The sequence below is a fragment of the Hyla sarda genome, chromosome 10 (assembly GCF_029499605.1).
Source record: "Hyla sarda isolate aHylSar1 chromosome 10, aHylSar1.hap1, whole genome shotgun sequence".
In the NCBI taxonomy this organism is placed as follows: Eukaryota; Metazoa; Chordata; class Amphibia; order Anura; family Hylidae; genus Hyla; species Hyla sarda.
This window is the reverse complement of record NC_079198.1, coordinates 35,738,865-35,756,181: the sequence shown is the minus strand read 5'-3', so window position 1 is coordinate 35,756,181 and position 17,317 is coordinate 35,738,865. Positions and strand designations below refer to the sequence as shown.

General features: G+C 43.4%; 1 protein-coding gene across 1 annotated transcript in view; it reads left to right on the top strand.

Annotated features, from left to right (window-relative positions):
* Window positions 1-12,080: 12,080 nt before the first annotated feature.
* The window catches only part of ARHGEF12 (Rho guanine nucleotide exchange factor 12), a 213,876-nt gene continuing 208,639 nt past the window's right edge, over window positions 12,081-17,317 (top strand). Inside the window, exon 1 of the mRNA XM_056541899.1 lies at window positions 12,081-12,381. Within this exon, the coding sequence (XP_056397874.1) occupies window positions 12,350-12,381 (32 nt within the window). The 5' untranslated portion in view covers window positions 12,081-12,349. The remainder of the gene's footprint in view (window positions 12,382-17,317) is intronic.

Here is a 17,317-nt window from a genome sequence, read left to right as displayed (position 1 = left end):
CGTTTAAGGGGGGATATGATAAACGTATATAAGTATATTAATGGCCCATACAAAAAATATGGAGAAAAACTGTTCCAGGTTAAACCCCCCCAAAGGACGAGGGGGCACTCCCTCAGTCTGGAGAAGAAAAAGTTTAGTCTCAAGGGGCGACACGCCTTCTTTACCGTGAGGACTGTGAATTTATGGAACGGTCTACCTCAGGAACTGGTCACAGCAGGAACAATTAACAGCTTTAAAACAGGATTAGATACATTCCTGGAACAAAATAAGATTAATGCTTATGAAGAAATATAAAATCTCATCCCTTCCCCAATATCGCGCCACACCCCTACCCCTTAATTCCCTGGTTGAACTTGATGGACATATGTCTTTTTTCGACCGTACTAACTATGTAACTATGTAACTATGTAACATCACCACACATAGGCAGCTGTATACCTGTTATGCCTGTCACGTCCTCAGGTTGGGATGCACTGTATAGTCGTATGTTCTGACACGTTTCCAGGATACGACTGCCATATCGATATTAAAGTGATCATTTACGGGTGAACTGAGTCTGGTTGATATAATATGGGTATGTATACCTTACGTAATTTCGCTTACTATCATAGCATTTGCTACGGCACATGCGCTACATAAGTTCGAGCATTCGACGTATAAGTTACTACTTGCATGACGCGATGCTTATCTGCCCTTTTGTTTCGGGTACCCAGTAAGGTCTCCGTACACGTACGTTATTTTAAGCAGGTTACTTAGTCCTGATTCTACGTTCATGAATAGGTCAGGTTACGTTAACATACCACCGTTATAGGGTCTGCGTCAAGCTATCTTACTTTGCATACAGTAGTCATACGCTTACGTCATTGTTGCAGGTATGACACTACGTGCTAGGCATAGTGCTTACTTTCATGGTAACCACAGTGCACGGATCTTACATGTGATGGTTATTTACATCAGGCACATAGGCGCATTATCAACCATTTTGAATCGGGTTACGTTTACAGGTTACGGATATTCTCACACTGCCTGCCACGTCTGCAGGGGAATACATCATTTGGGCTATTGTTTTGGGCACGTTTTCCCGAGCAGTAGCAGCAGGACACATAGAGGGGTATATACCTGATATGCCTGACACGTTCTCAGGTGGGATATACTACTTGGTTATTGTTGCTGACACGTTTTCAGAGCAGTAACGGCACTACACATAGGCAGCTGTATACCCGTCATGCCTGTCACGTTCTCAGGTGGGATGCACTGCATAGTCGTATATTCTGACTCGTTTGCAGCATACGACTGTTATACCTGTATTAAGTAAACATTTACAGGTGACCTGTGCACACATGTTAACATGGTTCAGTTAGTTGTTTTCTCCCATAGTTATGGTCGTTGATTTAGGGAATAGTTTGTGGTATCGGCAGTATATATCTGTAATGTTCTGTGTCCCATGACATTTGTTTCTTTTTTAGGGCTCCCTACGGTTGTCAGGTTTTGGCCATAATCCTGGAAACTACATACTAGGTTTACAGATAGTGGGTCATGTGTTACAGTAGGATAGGGAGCGGGTTGGTCAGTCCATTCAGCAAGTTCAGGTGGCGAATATGCACATGGTGTCTAGATGGTAGCTAGGGCTTCTGGTGAGGTAGGTGTCATTATAGGGATGTCCGCAGTAATATCGGATATTCGCTGAGGGGGTTGGGAACATGGCCTGAAGGCTGGGTCGGCAGCTCAGGCTCTGGTATCACAAGGGCATATTATACCACTCCCCTACGCATGCTGTTTTTTTGCCCACTTAAGGTGTACCCCCCGACGGCGGCACGGGCACACCTCTGCCGCAGATTAGATAAGGTAGGTTATGTCCGGCATTCTGGCTACAGGATAGGAAATAGGGTTATAGTTATCATGGTATGTTAGGTTAGGTAGGCGTACGTTCCATACGCACTGAAAGGCCCTGACCATAAGTGAAAGGTTGAATGACAACCTGGGTTTATGGGAGGGGCCTGGGTGGTATAAATACCAGCACGTGCAGGTTCAGGTGCACGTTGGACGTCCCGCTGTCCCACCCATCAGCCCTCCCTCTTTTTTCAGGTCTTCCTTCAGCCTCATTCAGGGTATGCCCACTTAAGGTGTACCCCCCGATGGCGGCACGGGCACACCTCTGCCGCAGATTAGATAAGGTAGGTTATGTCCGGCATTCTGGCTACAGGATAGGAAATAGGGTTATAGTTATCATGGTATGTTAGGTTAGGTAGGCGTACGTTCCATACGCACTGAAAGGCCCTGACCATAAATAAGCAAACATTGATAAATGTCCCTCATTGATGATGTTCCCTTGGTCCAAATAACACAGGATATAGCAGGGCATTGTGTATAATCTTTTGACATATGGCCATGAGAATCTGTAAACTGACTGTGAATGGCCAGACTGGCATAAGTAAGACAGTATACTAGCATCTTAACTGTGAGTTATATCCTGTGTAATTTGGACCAAGGGAACATCATCAGTATCACTTGGGAATTTATCATGCACTTGGTTATCTATGTTTCTTAACAGCATATTGACTAAAAGTTAAGTTTTATTCACCCCCCCTCCTAGTTATACTTACTTTTGGGAGTCTGATTATTAGAGTGGGTAGACACTGTACATATCTACAGCACAATTATTCATCTCAAAAAGTTGATCCAATTCTTCTGTATTTAGTTTGGTCTGGATAGTGTCCACTGTAGATCTTGAAGGGGTCACTAGCCCTCCCTTTATTTCATACGGGTTGATGTTCTACCCGCATGCAGTGGTGCCCCCACCAGCAGCACATGAACTGACAGCTGTCAGTGCGCTGTTTTGACAGGATGGCTGTCCACAGCGCAGGCGCATATAACAACATCAGGGCTCCGAGGACCGGCACATGAGCAGATGATTGGAGGCTGCCAGCACTCTATCTGTTCAGCGCAGATGCCCTATGCAGCCACCGATCATTACTGGCCTCATCTGGCAGTGTCACGGACATCCCTCATTAGGTGACCACTATTTTGTTAGATTCCCATTTGTTACTAATTTGGGAATGCCATCAGTCCTGTCTGGAGTGACAGATTTCTTTGTCATGGGGAAATCTTTTTAACATTAGAGTTAAGCTTTAAAGGGGTACTCCACTGAAAACATTTTCTTTTAAACCAACTGGAGCAAGAAAGTTAAACAGATTTGTAAATTAGTTCTTTTAAAATATCTCAATTCTTCCAGTACTTATCAGCTGCTATATAATACACAGGAAGTTCCTTTCTTTTCGAATTTGCTTTCTGCCTGACCACAAGTGCTCTCTGCTGACACCTCTGTCCATTTTAGGAACTATCCAGAGTAGGAGCAAATCTCCATAGCAAACCTCTCTTGCTCTGGGCAGTTCCTGACATGGACAGTGGTGTCGGCAGAGAGCACTTGTGGTCAGGTAGAAAGGAAATTCAAAAAGAAAAGAACTTCCTGTGTATTATACAGCAGCTGATCAGTACTGGGAGGATTGGGAATTTTTAATAGAAGTCATTTACAAATCTTTTTAACTTTCTGGCACCAGTTGATTTAAAAGAAAATGTTTTCCAGTGGAGTACCCCTTTAATAGTGTGTACAAGCCTCTTGTGAATTGCTAAATTTCCCTAGTGTCACAAACACTGGTCTCTTTTCTAGACCAGATCTCTGTGAATGGAGCCAGAAGAGCAGAAATCTGCTGAAAAATACCATATACAAGTTATATAATGGCCAGAAATAGTACTGCTCCTTATGTACACATACACACACACGGCAGCTGATCCTGAAAAGTCATCTGAAATGAACACTTTAATGTCAGTGTTTCACTAGAACTAGGAACCTGAGAATATGACTGGGAATGTATGCCAAACCAAACATTTCTCCACATGGAAAGGACAGACAGCTGTTTCGGGATTAATGCCCCTCATCAGTACAGAGCAGGATGCTGGCTGGCTGTTTGGAGACCTATTGTCATGGGACCAAAGAGGTAATGTTTCTCCTAGAGGAAAGCTTCATAAAGACATGTGGAGACTTAAAGGGGTACTCAGGTGGTAAAAAATTAATTTTAAATCAACTGGTGCCAGAAAGTTAAACAGATTTGTAAATTACTTCTATAAAAAAAATCTTAATCCTTCCAGTCCTTGTCAGCTGCTGTATACTAAAGAGGAACTGGTTTTCTTTTTTAATTTATTTTCTGTCTGTCCACAGTGCTCTCTGCTGACACCTCTGTCCCTGTCAGGAACTGTGCAGAGCAGGAGAGGTTTTCTATGGGGATTTCTCTAAAAGAAAAGAATTTCCTCTCTAGTATACAGCAGCTAATAAGTACTGGAAGGATTAAGATGTTTTAATAGAAGTAATTTACAAATCTGTATAACTTTCTGGCACCAGTTGATATAAAATAAATTGTTTTCCACCGGAGTACCCCTTTAACCTGTTGGGGACGAAGGGCGTATGCATACGCCCTTGCGTCCTGGTACTTAAAGGAGTAGTCCAGTGGTGACTCAGTGGTGAGCAACTTATCCCCTATCCTAAGGATAGGGGATAAGTTGCAGATCGCGGGCGGTCCGACCGCTGGGGCCCCCTGCGATCTCCTGTACGGAGCCCCGACAGCCCGCGGGAAGGGGGCGTGTCGACCTCCGCACGAGGCGGCGGCCGACACGCCCCCTCAATACAACTCTATGGCAGAGCCGAAGCGCTGCCTTCGGCAATCTCCGGCTCTGCCATTGAGATGTATTGAGGGGGCGAGTCGGCCGCCGCCTCGTGCGGGGGTCGATACCCGCTATCTGGGCTGAAAGCCGGGGCCCCGTACAGAGAGATCGCAGGGGGCCCCAGCGGTCGGACCCCCCACGATCTCAAACTTATCCCCTATCCTTAGGATAGGGGATAAGTTTTTCACCACTGGACTACCCCTGTAAGGACGAAGGGCGTATCCATACGCCCGTGGGAATTTCGGTCCCCGCCCGGCGCGCGGCGGGGACCGGGGTGACTGCTGATATCTATCAGCAGGCACCCCGTGCAAATGCCCAGGGGGGTCATTAGACCCCCCATGTCGGCGATCGGCGCAAATCGCAAGTGTGAATTCACACTTTTCGCCGATTCCGGGTCATTCCGGGTCTATGGTGACCCGGTGACCCGGAATAGAAGGGGGATCGCGGTTGTCTAAGACAACTACGATCCCCCTAAAGCGATAGGAGTGAGGTGGCAGAGGTGCCACCCCTCCTATCTCTGCTATTGGTGATCTAGACGCGACCACCAATAGCAGATCGGGGGTGGAGGGGTTTACTTTCGTTTTTCCCGTCCTGCCCACCGGTAGTCCACCCATTCCCTGTATTACCCCGGTTGCCCGTCTTTGAACCCTCTCCAGCTCCACTATATCTTTCTTGTACACTGGTGCCCAGCACTGTACACAGTATTCTATGTGTGGTCTGACTAGTGATTTGTACAGAGGTAGAATTATTTCCTTGTCGTGGGCATCTATGCCCCTGTTGATGCACCCCATGATATTATTTGCCTTGGCAGCAGCTGCCCGACACTGGTCACTACAGCTAAATTTACTGCTGACTAAAACTCCCAAGTCCTTTTCCACGTCAGTCGTCCCTAGTGTGCTCCCATTTAATACATAATCCCAGGCCGGATTTTTCCTCCCCATGTGCATTACCTTACATTTATCAGTGTTGAACCTCATCTGCCACTTCCCAGCCCAAGCCTCCAACCTATCCAGATCCATTTGTAACAGAGCCCTGTCCTCTATTGTGTTTACCGCTTTACAGAGTTTAGGATCATCTGCAAAGATTGCTACTTTACTCTTCAACCCCTCTACAATTTCATTAATGAATATATTAAACAGGACAGGACCCAATACTGACCCCTGTGGTACCCCACTAGTTACAGTCACCCAATCAGAATAAGTACCATTAATAACCATCCTCTGTTTCCTATCACTGAGCTAGTTACTTACCCACTTACACACATTCTCCCCCAGCCCAACCCCTCTCATTTTATGCACCAACCGTTTATGTGGAACCGTATCAAATGCTTTGGAAAAATCCAGATATACGACATCCAGCGATTGCCCCTGGTCCAGTCTGGAGCTCACCTCCTTATAAAAGCTGATCAGGTTAATTTGACAGGACCGATCCCTCATAAATCCATGCTGATATGGAGTCATACATTTATTTGTATCAAGATATTCCAAAATAGCATCTCTTAGAAAACCCTCAAACAATTTACATACAATAGAGGTTAAACTAACAGGCCTATATTTTCCGGGGTCACCTTTTGTCCCCTTTTTAAATATTGGCACCACATTTGCCATGCGCCAGTCCTGGGTAACAGTCCCTGTAACTATAGAGTCCCTGAATATTAAAAATAGGGGTCTGTCTATTACACTACTTAATTCCTTTAGAACACGGGGATGAATGCCATCTGGACCTGGTGATTTGTCTATTTTGATTTTTGTAGGCGGCACCTGTACTGGGGAGTTTGCCTTATCTCGCTGTATTTCCCCTGGCATTTAATTTTCCTCGGTGAATACAGTGGAGAAGAATTTGTTAAATATATTTGCTTTTTCCTGATCCCCGTTTGTAATTTCTTCTTTATCATTTTTTTTTGTATGTAATATAAGTGTTGTGTGCAGCATGTATGTAATATGAGTGTTGTGTGCAGCATGTATGTAATATGTAAGTGGTGTGTGTAGCATGTATGTAATATGAGTGTTATGTGCAGCGTGTATGTAATATGAGTGTTATGTGCAGCATGTATGTAATATGAGTGTTATGTGCAGCATGTATGTAATATGAGTGTTATGTGCAGCATGTATGTAATATGAGTGTTATGTGCAGCGTGTATGTTACATGAGTGTTTTGTGCAGCTTGTATGTAATATAAATGTTGTGTGCAGCATGTATGTAATATGAGTGCTATGTGCAGCATGTATGTAATATAAGTGTTGTGTGCAGCATGTATGTAATATGAGTGTTTTGTGCAGCATGTATGTAATATAAGTGTTGTGTGCAGCATGTATGTAATATGAGTGTTTTGTGCAGCATGTATGTAATATGAGTGTTATGTGCAGCGTGTATGTAATATGAGTGTTTTGTGCAGCATGCATGTAATATGAGTGTTGTGTGCAGCATGTATGTAATTTGAGTGTTGTGTGTAGCATGTATGTAATATAAGTGTTGTGTGCAGCATGTATGTAATATAAGTGTTGTGTGCAGCATGCATGTAATATGAGTGTTGTGTGCAGCATGTATGTAATATGAGTGTTATGTGCAGCGTGTATGTAATATGAGTGTTATGTGCAGCGTGTATGTAATATGAGTGTTGTGTGCAGCGTGTATGTAATATAAGTGTTGTGTGCAGTATGTATGTAACATAAGTGTTGTGTGCAGCATGTATGTAATATGAGTGTTATGTGCAGCATGTATGTAATATAAGTGTTATGTGCAGCATGTATGTAATATAAGTGTTGTGTGCAGCGTGTATGCAATATGAGTGTTGTGTGCAGCGTGTATGTAACATAAGTGTTGTGTGCAGCATGTATGTAATATAAGTGTTATGTGCAGCGTGTATGTAATATGAGTGTTGTGTGCAGCGTGTATGTAATATGAGTGTTATGTGCAGCATGTATGTAACATAAGTGTTATGTGCAGCATGTATGTAATATAAGTGTTATGTGCAGCATGTATGTAATATAAGTGTTGTGTGCAGCATGTATGTAATATAAGTGTTGTGTGCAGCATGTATGTAATATGAGTGTTATGTGCAGCATGTATGTAATATAAGTGTTGTGTGCAGCATGTATGTAATATAAGTGTTATGTGCAGCATGTATGTAATATAAGTGTTGTGTGCAGCATGTATGTAATATGAGTGTTGTGTGCAGCATGTATGTAATATGAGTGTTATGTGCAGCATGTATGTAATATGAGTGTTCTGTGCAGCATGTATGTAATATGAGTGTTGTGTGCAGCATGTATGTAATATGAGTGTTATGTGCAGCATGTATGTAATATGAGTGTTATGTGCAGCATGTATGTAATATAAGTGTTGTGTGCAGCATGTATGTAATATGAGTGTTATATGCAGCATGTATGTAATATAAGTGTTGTGTGCAGCATGTATGTAATATGAGTGTTATGTGCAGCATGTATGTAATATAAGTGTTGTGTGCAGCATGTATGTAATATGAGTGTTGTGTGCAGCATGTATGTAATATAAGTGTTGCGTGCAGTATGTATGTAACATAAGTGTTGTGTGCAGCATGTATGTAATATGAGTGTTATGTGCAGTGTGTATGTAACATAAGTGTTATGTGCAGCATGTATGTAATATAAGTGTTATGTGCAGCATGTATGTAATATAAGTGTTATGTGCAGCGTGTATGTAATATGAGTGTTGTGTGCAGCGTGTATGTAATATGAGTGTTATGTGCAGTGTGTATGTAATATGAGTGTTGTGTGCAGCATGTATGTAATATAAGTGTTATGTGCAGCATGTATGTAATATAAGTGTTATGTGCAGCGTGTATGTAATATGAGTGTTGTGTGCAGTATGTATGTATCATAAGTGTTATGTGCAGCACGTATGTAACATAAGTGTTATGTGCAGCATGTATGTTATATGAGTGTTATGTGCAGCGTGTATGTAATATAAGTTTTATGTGCAGCATGTATGTTATATGAGTGTTATTTGCAGCATGTATGTAATATAAGTGTTGTGTGCAGCATGTATGTAATATGAGTGTTGTGTGCAGCATGTATGTAATATGAGTGTTGTGTGCAGCATGTATGTAACATAAGTGTTGTGTGCAGCATGTATGTAATATGAGTGTTGTGTGCAGCATGTATGTAATATAAGTGTTGTGTGCAGCATGTATGTAATATAAGTGTTATGTGCAGCATGTATGTAATATAAGTGTTGTGTGCAGCATGTATGTAATATAAGTGTTGTGTGCAGCATGTATGTAATATAAGTGTTGTGTGCAGCATGTATGTAATATAAGTGTTGTGTGCAGCATGTATGTAATATGAGTGTTATGTGCAGCATGTATGTAATATAAGTGTTGTGTGCAGCATGTATGTAATATAAGTGTTATGTGCAGCATGTATGTAATATAAGTGTTGTGTGCAGCATGTATGTAATATGAGTGTTGTGTGCAGCATGTATGTAATATGAGTGTTATGTGCAGCATGTATGTAATATGAGTGTTCTGAGCAGCATGTATGTAATATGAGTGTTGTGTGCAGCATGTATGTTATATGAGTGTTATGTGCAGCATGTATGTAATATGAGTGTTATGTGCAGCATGTATGTAATATGAGTGTTGTGTGCAGCATGTATGTAATATGAGTGTTATGTGCAGCATGTATGTAATATAAGTGTTGTGTGCAGCATGTATGTAATATGAGTGTTATGTGCAGCATGTATGTAATATAAGTGTTGTGTGCAGCATGTATGTAATATGAGTGTTGTGTGCAGCGTGTATGTAATATAAGTGTTGTGTGCAGTATGTATGTAACATAAGTGTTGTGTGCAGCATGTATGTAATATAAGTGTTATGTGCAGCATGTATGTAATATAAGTGTTGTGTGCAGCATGTATGTAATAGGAGTGTTGTGTGCAGCATGTATGTAATATGAGTGTTATGTGCAGCATGTATGTAATATGAGTGTTCTGTGCAGCATGTATGTAATATGAGTGTTGTGTGCAGCATGTATGTAATATGAGTGTTATGTGCAGCATGTATGTAATATGAGTGTTATGTGCAGCATGTATGTAATATAAGTGTTGTGTGCAGCATGTATGTAATATAAGTGTTGTGTGCAGCATGTATGTAATATGAGTGTTGTGTGCAGCGTGTATGTAATATAAGTGTTGTGTGCAGTATGTATGTAACATAAGTGTTGTGTGCAGCATGTATGTAATATGAGTGTTGTGTGCAGCGTGTATGTAATATAAGTGTTGTGTGCAGTATGTATGTAACATAAGTGTTATGTGCAGCATGTATGTAATATGAGTGTTGTGTGCAGCATGTATGTAATATAAGTGTTATGTGCAGCATATATGTAATATAAGTGTTATGTGCAGCATGTATGTAATATGAGTGTTATGTGCAGCGTGTATGTAATATAAGTTTTATGTGCAGCATGTATGTTATATGAGTGTTATGTGCAGCATGTATGTAATATGAGTGTTGTGTGCAGCATGTATGTAATATAAGTGTTATGTGCAGCATGTATGTAATATAAGTGTTATGTGCAGCATGTATGTAATATGAGTGTTATGTGCAGCGTGTATGTAATATAAGTTTTATGTGCAGCATGTATGTAATATGAGTGTTATGTGCAGCATGTATGTAATATAAGTGTTGTGTGCAGCATGTATGTAATATAAGTGTTATGTGCAGCATGTATGTTATATGAGTGTTATGTGCAGCATGTATGTAACATAAGTGTTGTGTGCAGCATGTATGTAATATAAGTGTTATGTGCAGCATGTATGTTATATGAGTGTTATGTGCAGCATGTATGTAACATAAGTGTTGTGTGCAGCATGTATGTAATATAAGTGTTGTGTGCAGCATGTATGTAATATGAGTGTTATGTGCAGCATGTATATAACATAAGTGGTGTGTGTAGCATGTATGTAATATGAGTGTTATGTGCAGCGTGTATGTAATATGAGTGTTATGTGCAGCATGTATGTAATATAAGTGTTGTGTGCAGCATGTATGTAATATAAGTGTTGTGTGCAGCATGTATGTAATATAAGTGTTGTGTGCAGCATGTATGTAATATGAGTGTTGTGTGCAGCATGTATGTAATATGAGTGTTATGTGCAGCATGTATGTAATATGAGTGTTATGTGCAGCATGTATGTAATATAAGTGTTGTGTGCAGCATGTATGTAATATGAGTGTTATGTGCAGCATGTATGTAATATAAGTGTTGTGTGCAGCATGTATGTTATATGAGTGTTATGTGCAGCATGTATGTAATATAAGTTTTATGTGCAGCATGTATGTTATATGAGTGTTATGTGCAGCATGTATGTAATATAAGTGTTGTGTGCAGCATGTATGTAATATGAGTGTTATGTGCAGCATGTATGTAATATAAGTTTTATGTGCAGCATGTATGTTATATGAGTGTTATGTGCAGCATGTATGTTATATGAGTGTTATGTGCAGCATGTATGTTATATGAGTGTTATGTGCAGCATGTATGTAATATAAGTGTTGTGTGCAGCATGTATGTAATATAAGTGGTGTGTGCAGCATGTATGTAATATGAGTGTTGTGTGCAGCATGTATGTAATATGAGTGTTGTGTGCAGTATGTATGTAATATGAGTGTTGTGTGCAGCATGTATGTAATATAAGTGTTGTGTGCAGCATGTATGTAATATAAGTGTTGTGTGCAGCGTGTATGTTATATGAGTGTTATGTGCAGCATGTATGTAATATGAGTGTTGTGTGTAGCATGTATGTAATATAAGTGTTGTGTGCAGCATGTATGTAATATGAGTGTTGTGTGCAGCATGTATGTAATATGAGTGTTGTGTGCAGCATGTATGTAATATGAGTGTTATGTGCAGCGTGTATGTTATATGAGTGTTATGTGCAGCATGTATGTAATATGAGTGTTGTGTGCAGCATGTATGTAACATAAGTGTTGTGTGCAGCATGTATGTAAAGTGAGTGCAGAAAGTATGTAATTTGTGACTGGTGTATGCAGCATACAAATAGAAATCATTTAATATAAATGAATCAATATTATTTATAAAAACAATAAAATTATCATAAAATGGAAGTCTCGCCAGCCCACCACGCCTGCGCACATCGACTGTTTTCAAAGCGGCGCCTTAGTACCGCGAGACTTGACGGCCGAGGTTCCCAGCATTCTGGCTAATAAAGCTTTTCCTGCCAGGTCCCGTGTCGCCAGTAATTGGTGCTGACGTTAGAGCGCCTGCGCACTTCACCGCAGGAATTCGCCGAAGAAGTAACCCAGTTAGGCGAGTGGCGCATGCGCGGGAAATTCTCGCGTCTTTGGGTAAATTGCTATCTACGCGAGATTTCCTTGCGCATGCGCGCTAAGCACGATGAGTCCCGGAGAGGTGCTGGTACTTAGTACTCTGGAGTACCGGCAGAAGAAAACTCTTGTTTTGGTGACTTTCCATGTCTAGCTCTCCGGTCTCCGTTCGGCCATTGCCCTTATGAGTTACTGCTTGGAGTTTCCATCCCCCTGCGGGACGGGAAGGGTAACCCTAAGCTTTCAGATCTAGCTAGAGTTGAACTAACATGCAACTTAGCTAAGGTAAGGACTAGCCCAGAGGAACCCAATGAGTGGAACACAGTCTGCGGCCTCGGACAGGTGAGCGGGGCAGGGTGGGCATGGGGTGGAAGGGCAGGATTGGCATAATTGTCTTTAGCTTGGAGACTGGTGAGGCTGCAGGTCCTGCAAGGAAGCCCAGCCAGGGGGTGGCATCTGTTATGGCTGCACATGGATGGAGGGGGCACAGAGACTACATGGGGCCTTAAAGGGAACTTCCTTGACTAGTTGGTAAAGTTACATAGAAGCGTATTCTACATCTGGTCCTATATATATAATATATATATATATATATATATATATATATATATATATATATATATATGACTAAGGAGCAGACGAGTCTGTGGGCACAGCATTGGCGCAGTAAGGACTCGTGACACTGGACCCCCTGATAGTACTTTACTGTACCCTGCCTGTTACGCTCCAGGGGAATGTTCACACAGGACTGAAATGCTGCAGATTTAAATAGGAAAGTCTAATTCTGCTGTATCCTAGATCCCTGAGAACAGACCGCTGTGATCTCTAAACTGACGACCTCCAGATGTTGCAAAACTACAACTCCCAGCATGCCCGGACAGCCAGCGGCTGTCCGGGCATGCTGGGAGTTGTAGTTTTGCATCCAAAATTTGGAGGCCACAGCCCCAATGTCTCATACTGCTGTGCTTTGATGAAAATCACTTTTATTGTGTGTGTGTTTTATTTTATTTTATTTTTTCCTCTCGCTTTGTTTTATAGTTTAAATCTTTGGCTTCTGCCCTGGTATTGTGGTTAATTATGGTTAAGGCCAGAAGTGACCAGCAATGGCGTCTCGGTGCCAGTCTTTGTGTTGCCTTACATCAGCGATACCCCCTAATCCTGTGGCTCTCCAGCTGTTGCAAACCTATAGGCAGCATCCCGGACAGCTGTATGTTGTGGGCCTGCGTTGACGTAACAGTGCCAGTTCTTTTTATTGATCTCTATGGAGAGTCAGTCCCTATAGTAATCATTAACATTGCCAACCCTCAGTGTCCCCAACCTGTGGCTCTCTACTAGAGATGAGCGAACTTACAGTAAATTCGATTCGTCACAAACTTCTCGGCTCGGCAGTTGATGCCTTATCCTGCATAAATTAGTTCAGCTTTCAGGTGCTCCGGTGGGCTGAAAAAGGTGGATACAGTCCTAAGAAAGAGTCTCCTAGGACTGTATCCACCTTTTCCAGCCCACCGGAGCACCGGAAAGCTGAACTAATTTATGCAGGATAAGTCATCAACTGCCGAGCCGAGAAGTTCGTGACGATTCGAATTTACTGTAAGATCGCTCATCTCTACCTGTTGCAAACCTGCAACTCCAAGTATGCAGGACATGTTGGGAGTTGTAGGCCGGCAACAGCTGGAGAACCCCTGGAAGGTTGTCGTAGTCCTCCTCTTGTTATTGACGTGTTACCTGCCACTTTCCTCATCCTTCGTCTCTTCTCCTAATTCATTATCTCATTGGGTATTGTCCTAGTGGTGTCAGCGGTGATATGGATGTCTTGGGGGCTGTTTTTGGGTTATCCTATTGTATCCCAGTGAGCAGGCTTTGTGAACTTAGTTGGTCTTCTCCAGGAGACAGATGACTAGTTGGACTTTCTGTATGCCACTAAAGAGGTTGGCGTCAGATTTAGTCAAATATGTTAGGAATGTACATTATTCTTTATCTCTGCTTACATTTTCCATGGTTATAAATGGGTAATAACCTGAAAAGTTAAAGATTCCTAATTTAAGGTTCATTTATCACCCGCTGGATACCTATACTGCACTGGGTTATGGTCAATGTGCACTAGATGGATTTCTGCAGAAACATCTGCATGTTCTTGGATTAGGTATTTTTTACATCCCCAATTGTAAAGGTGTGTTGACATTTGTGTATTTTGCAGCAGATTTTCCACAGCTTATTTTACTACTCATTAAAGGGGTACTCTGGCCCGAAGACATCTTATCCCCCCCATCCAAAGGATAGGGGATAAAAGGTATCGGATTGCGGGGGTCCTGCCCCTGGGGACCCCCGCAATCTCTCATGCAGCACCCACCTGTCTCCGCTGCACAAAGCGATGATCGCTCCGTGTCTGAAGACTCACGACTCCTGTGCAGGAATATCGTGATGTCACGACTCCGCCCCCTCAATGCAAGCCTATGGGAGAGGGTGTGATGGCAGTCACGCTACCTCCCATAGACTTGCATTGAGGGTGTGTGATGTCACAAGGGGGCGGAGTCATGATGTCACGATTAGGGATCGACCGATATTGGTTTTTTAGGGCCGATACCGATAATCGGTGGAGGTTAGCGCCGATAGCCGATAACTTATACCGATATTCCGGCATAAGATATCGGCTATTTATCCCCCCGTGACACCGCTGCAGATCATTGATTTAAAGTGGGCGCTTTAAATCAATGCACTGCAGTGGCTTTTGCGGTGCCATAGGCCGCCGCCGCCGCCACCACCTGCTTCTCTCCCCCTACCTGTCAGGGTGGTCCGGGCCATCCATTCTTCCTGTTGTGTCCGGCGGCATTCCGGGTGGAGGGTGAACCGGTCCGGGCTGTCCTTCTTCTCCGGGGGTCATCTTCTCCACTCCGGGCAGGCTCCGGCCTAGTAACGCCGCATAGACACAGCTGCGCAGCGACGCACCTGACGTCACGGCGTAGCGGCGTCTATGCAGAGTACTAGGCCGGAGCCTGCCCGCAGTGGAGAAGAGCACCCCCGGAGAAGGACAGCCCGGACCGGTTCACCCTCCACCCGGAATGCCGCCGGACACTACAGGAAGGATGGATGGCCCCGACCACCCCCATTACAGGTAAGTTTAATTTTTGGGAGGGTGGGGAGGGGCCCGTGGGAGAAAAAAAACGGTATCCGGTTCATACCGGTATACCGCCCAGCACTACGGTGGGTCGGGGGCGGTCGCGGTACGTCGGGTCGGTGGCGGTGCGGGGGGCGATGCATTATCGGCAAGGTAATTGCCGATACCGATAATGCCCAAAATCGTGATTATCGGCCGATAAGATCTGCCACACCGATAATCGGTCGATCCCTAGTCACGATACTCTGGCCCCGGGGTCGTGAGTATCAGCTGAGACCGGTGGGTGCTGCGTGAGACTGTGGGGGTCCCCAGTGGCGGGACCCCGTGATCAGACATCTTATCCCCTATCCTTTGGATAGGGGATAAGATATCTTGGGGCCAGAGTACTTCTTCAACTTTAATGGGTAGCAAAATGAACTTTGAAAAAAAACTGCAGCAAAATATGCAAGTGTGAACGTAGAGGTCAATCTGCTGCAAACCCCATTGATTTCAGTGGAATTTGTGGTGAATTTTCCACAACGTAAATTCCGCTGCTGAAAATCTGTTGTGGAATAGTGGGAAACACACTACTATCCCTTAGGCGTCATGCACACTGCTGATGAAATTTCACTGCAGAATTCCCATTGTTTTCAATAGTATTCTGCTGCTCTCTTTATACTGCAGAAGTTCTGCACGGGAATTTAGCTGGAAGAATGGACATCCGCACAAAGAATGAACATATTAATACTTTAGGAGGAATTCTGCCAGACTGCATTGCGGTTAATGAAACTGCGCATGTACGCACAGTCTCCACAGTGTGGACGAAACCCAAATCTTCAAGTGTTCCACAACATAAATATAGGCATGCTGCAGACTGAAACGGAATCCAGCGCAGATTTTACAATATACACTGCTTAAACAACACAATGTAACTCCAAGTCAATCGCACTTCTGTGAAATCCCACTGTCCACTCAGGAAGCAACACTGATTGACAATCAATTTCACATACTGTTGTGCTAATGGAAAAGACAACAGGTGGAAATTATAAGCAATTAGCAAGACACCCCCAATAAAGGAGTGGTTCTGCAAGTGGTAACCACAGACCACTTCTCAGTTCCTATGCTTCCTGGCTGATGTTTTGGTCACTTTTGAATGATGGTGGTGCTATCACTCTAGTGGTAGCATGCGACAGAGTCTACAACCCACACAAGTGGCTCAGGTAGTGCAGCTCATCCAGGATGGCACATCAATGCAAGTTGTGGCAAGAAGTTTTCCTGTGTCTGTCAGTGTAGTGTCCAGAGCATGGAGGCGCTACCAGGAGACAGGCTAATACATCAGGAGACGTGGAGGAGGCCGTAGGAGGGCAACAACCCAGCAGCAGGACCGCTACCTCCGCCTTTGTGCAAGGAGGAGCAATGCCTGAGCCCTGCAAAATGACCTCCAGCAGGCCACAAATGTGCATTTGTCCACTCAAACGGTCAGAAACAGACTCCATTAGGGGGGTTTGAGGTCCCGATGTCCACAGGTGGGGGTTGTGCTTACAGCCCAATACTGTGCAGGACACTGTGCATTTGCCAGAGAACACAAAGATTGGCAAATTTGACATTGGCGCCCTGTGCTCTTCACAGAAGAAAGCAGGTTCACACTGAGCACATGTGACAGACATGACAGAGTCTGGAGACTCCGTGGAGAACGTTCTGCTGCCATCCAGCATGACCGGTTTGGGGGTGGCATTTCTTTGGGGGGGTCACACAGCCCTTCATGTTCTTGCCAGAGGTAGCCTGACTGCCATTAGGTACCGAGATAAGATCCTCAGACCCCTTGTGAGACCATATGCTGGTGCTGTTGGCCCTGGGTTCCTCCTAATGCAAGACAATGCTAGACCTCATGTGGCTGGAGTGTGTCAGCAGTTCCTGCAAGAGGAAGGCATTGAGCCTATGGACTTGACCACCCGTTCCCCAGACATGAATCCAATTGAGCACATCTGGGACATCATGTCTCGCTCCATGGGTTGATACATAGATGATAGACCTTTATGGGTTGATGAATTTGATTGCCATTGATAATTTTTGTGTGATTTTGTTGTCAGCACATTCAACTATGTAAAGACGAAAGTATTTCATACGATTAGTTCATTCATTCAGATCTAAGATGTGTTATCTTAGTGTTCCCTTTATTTTTTT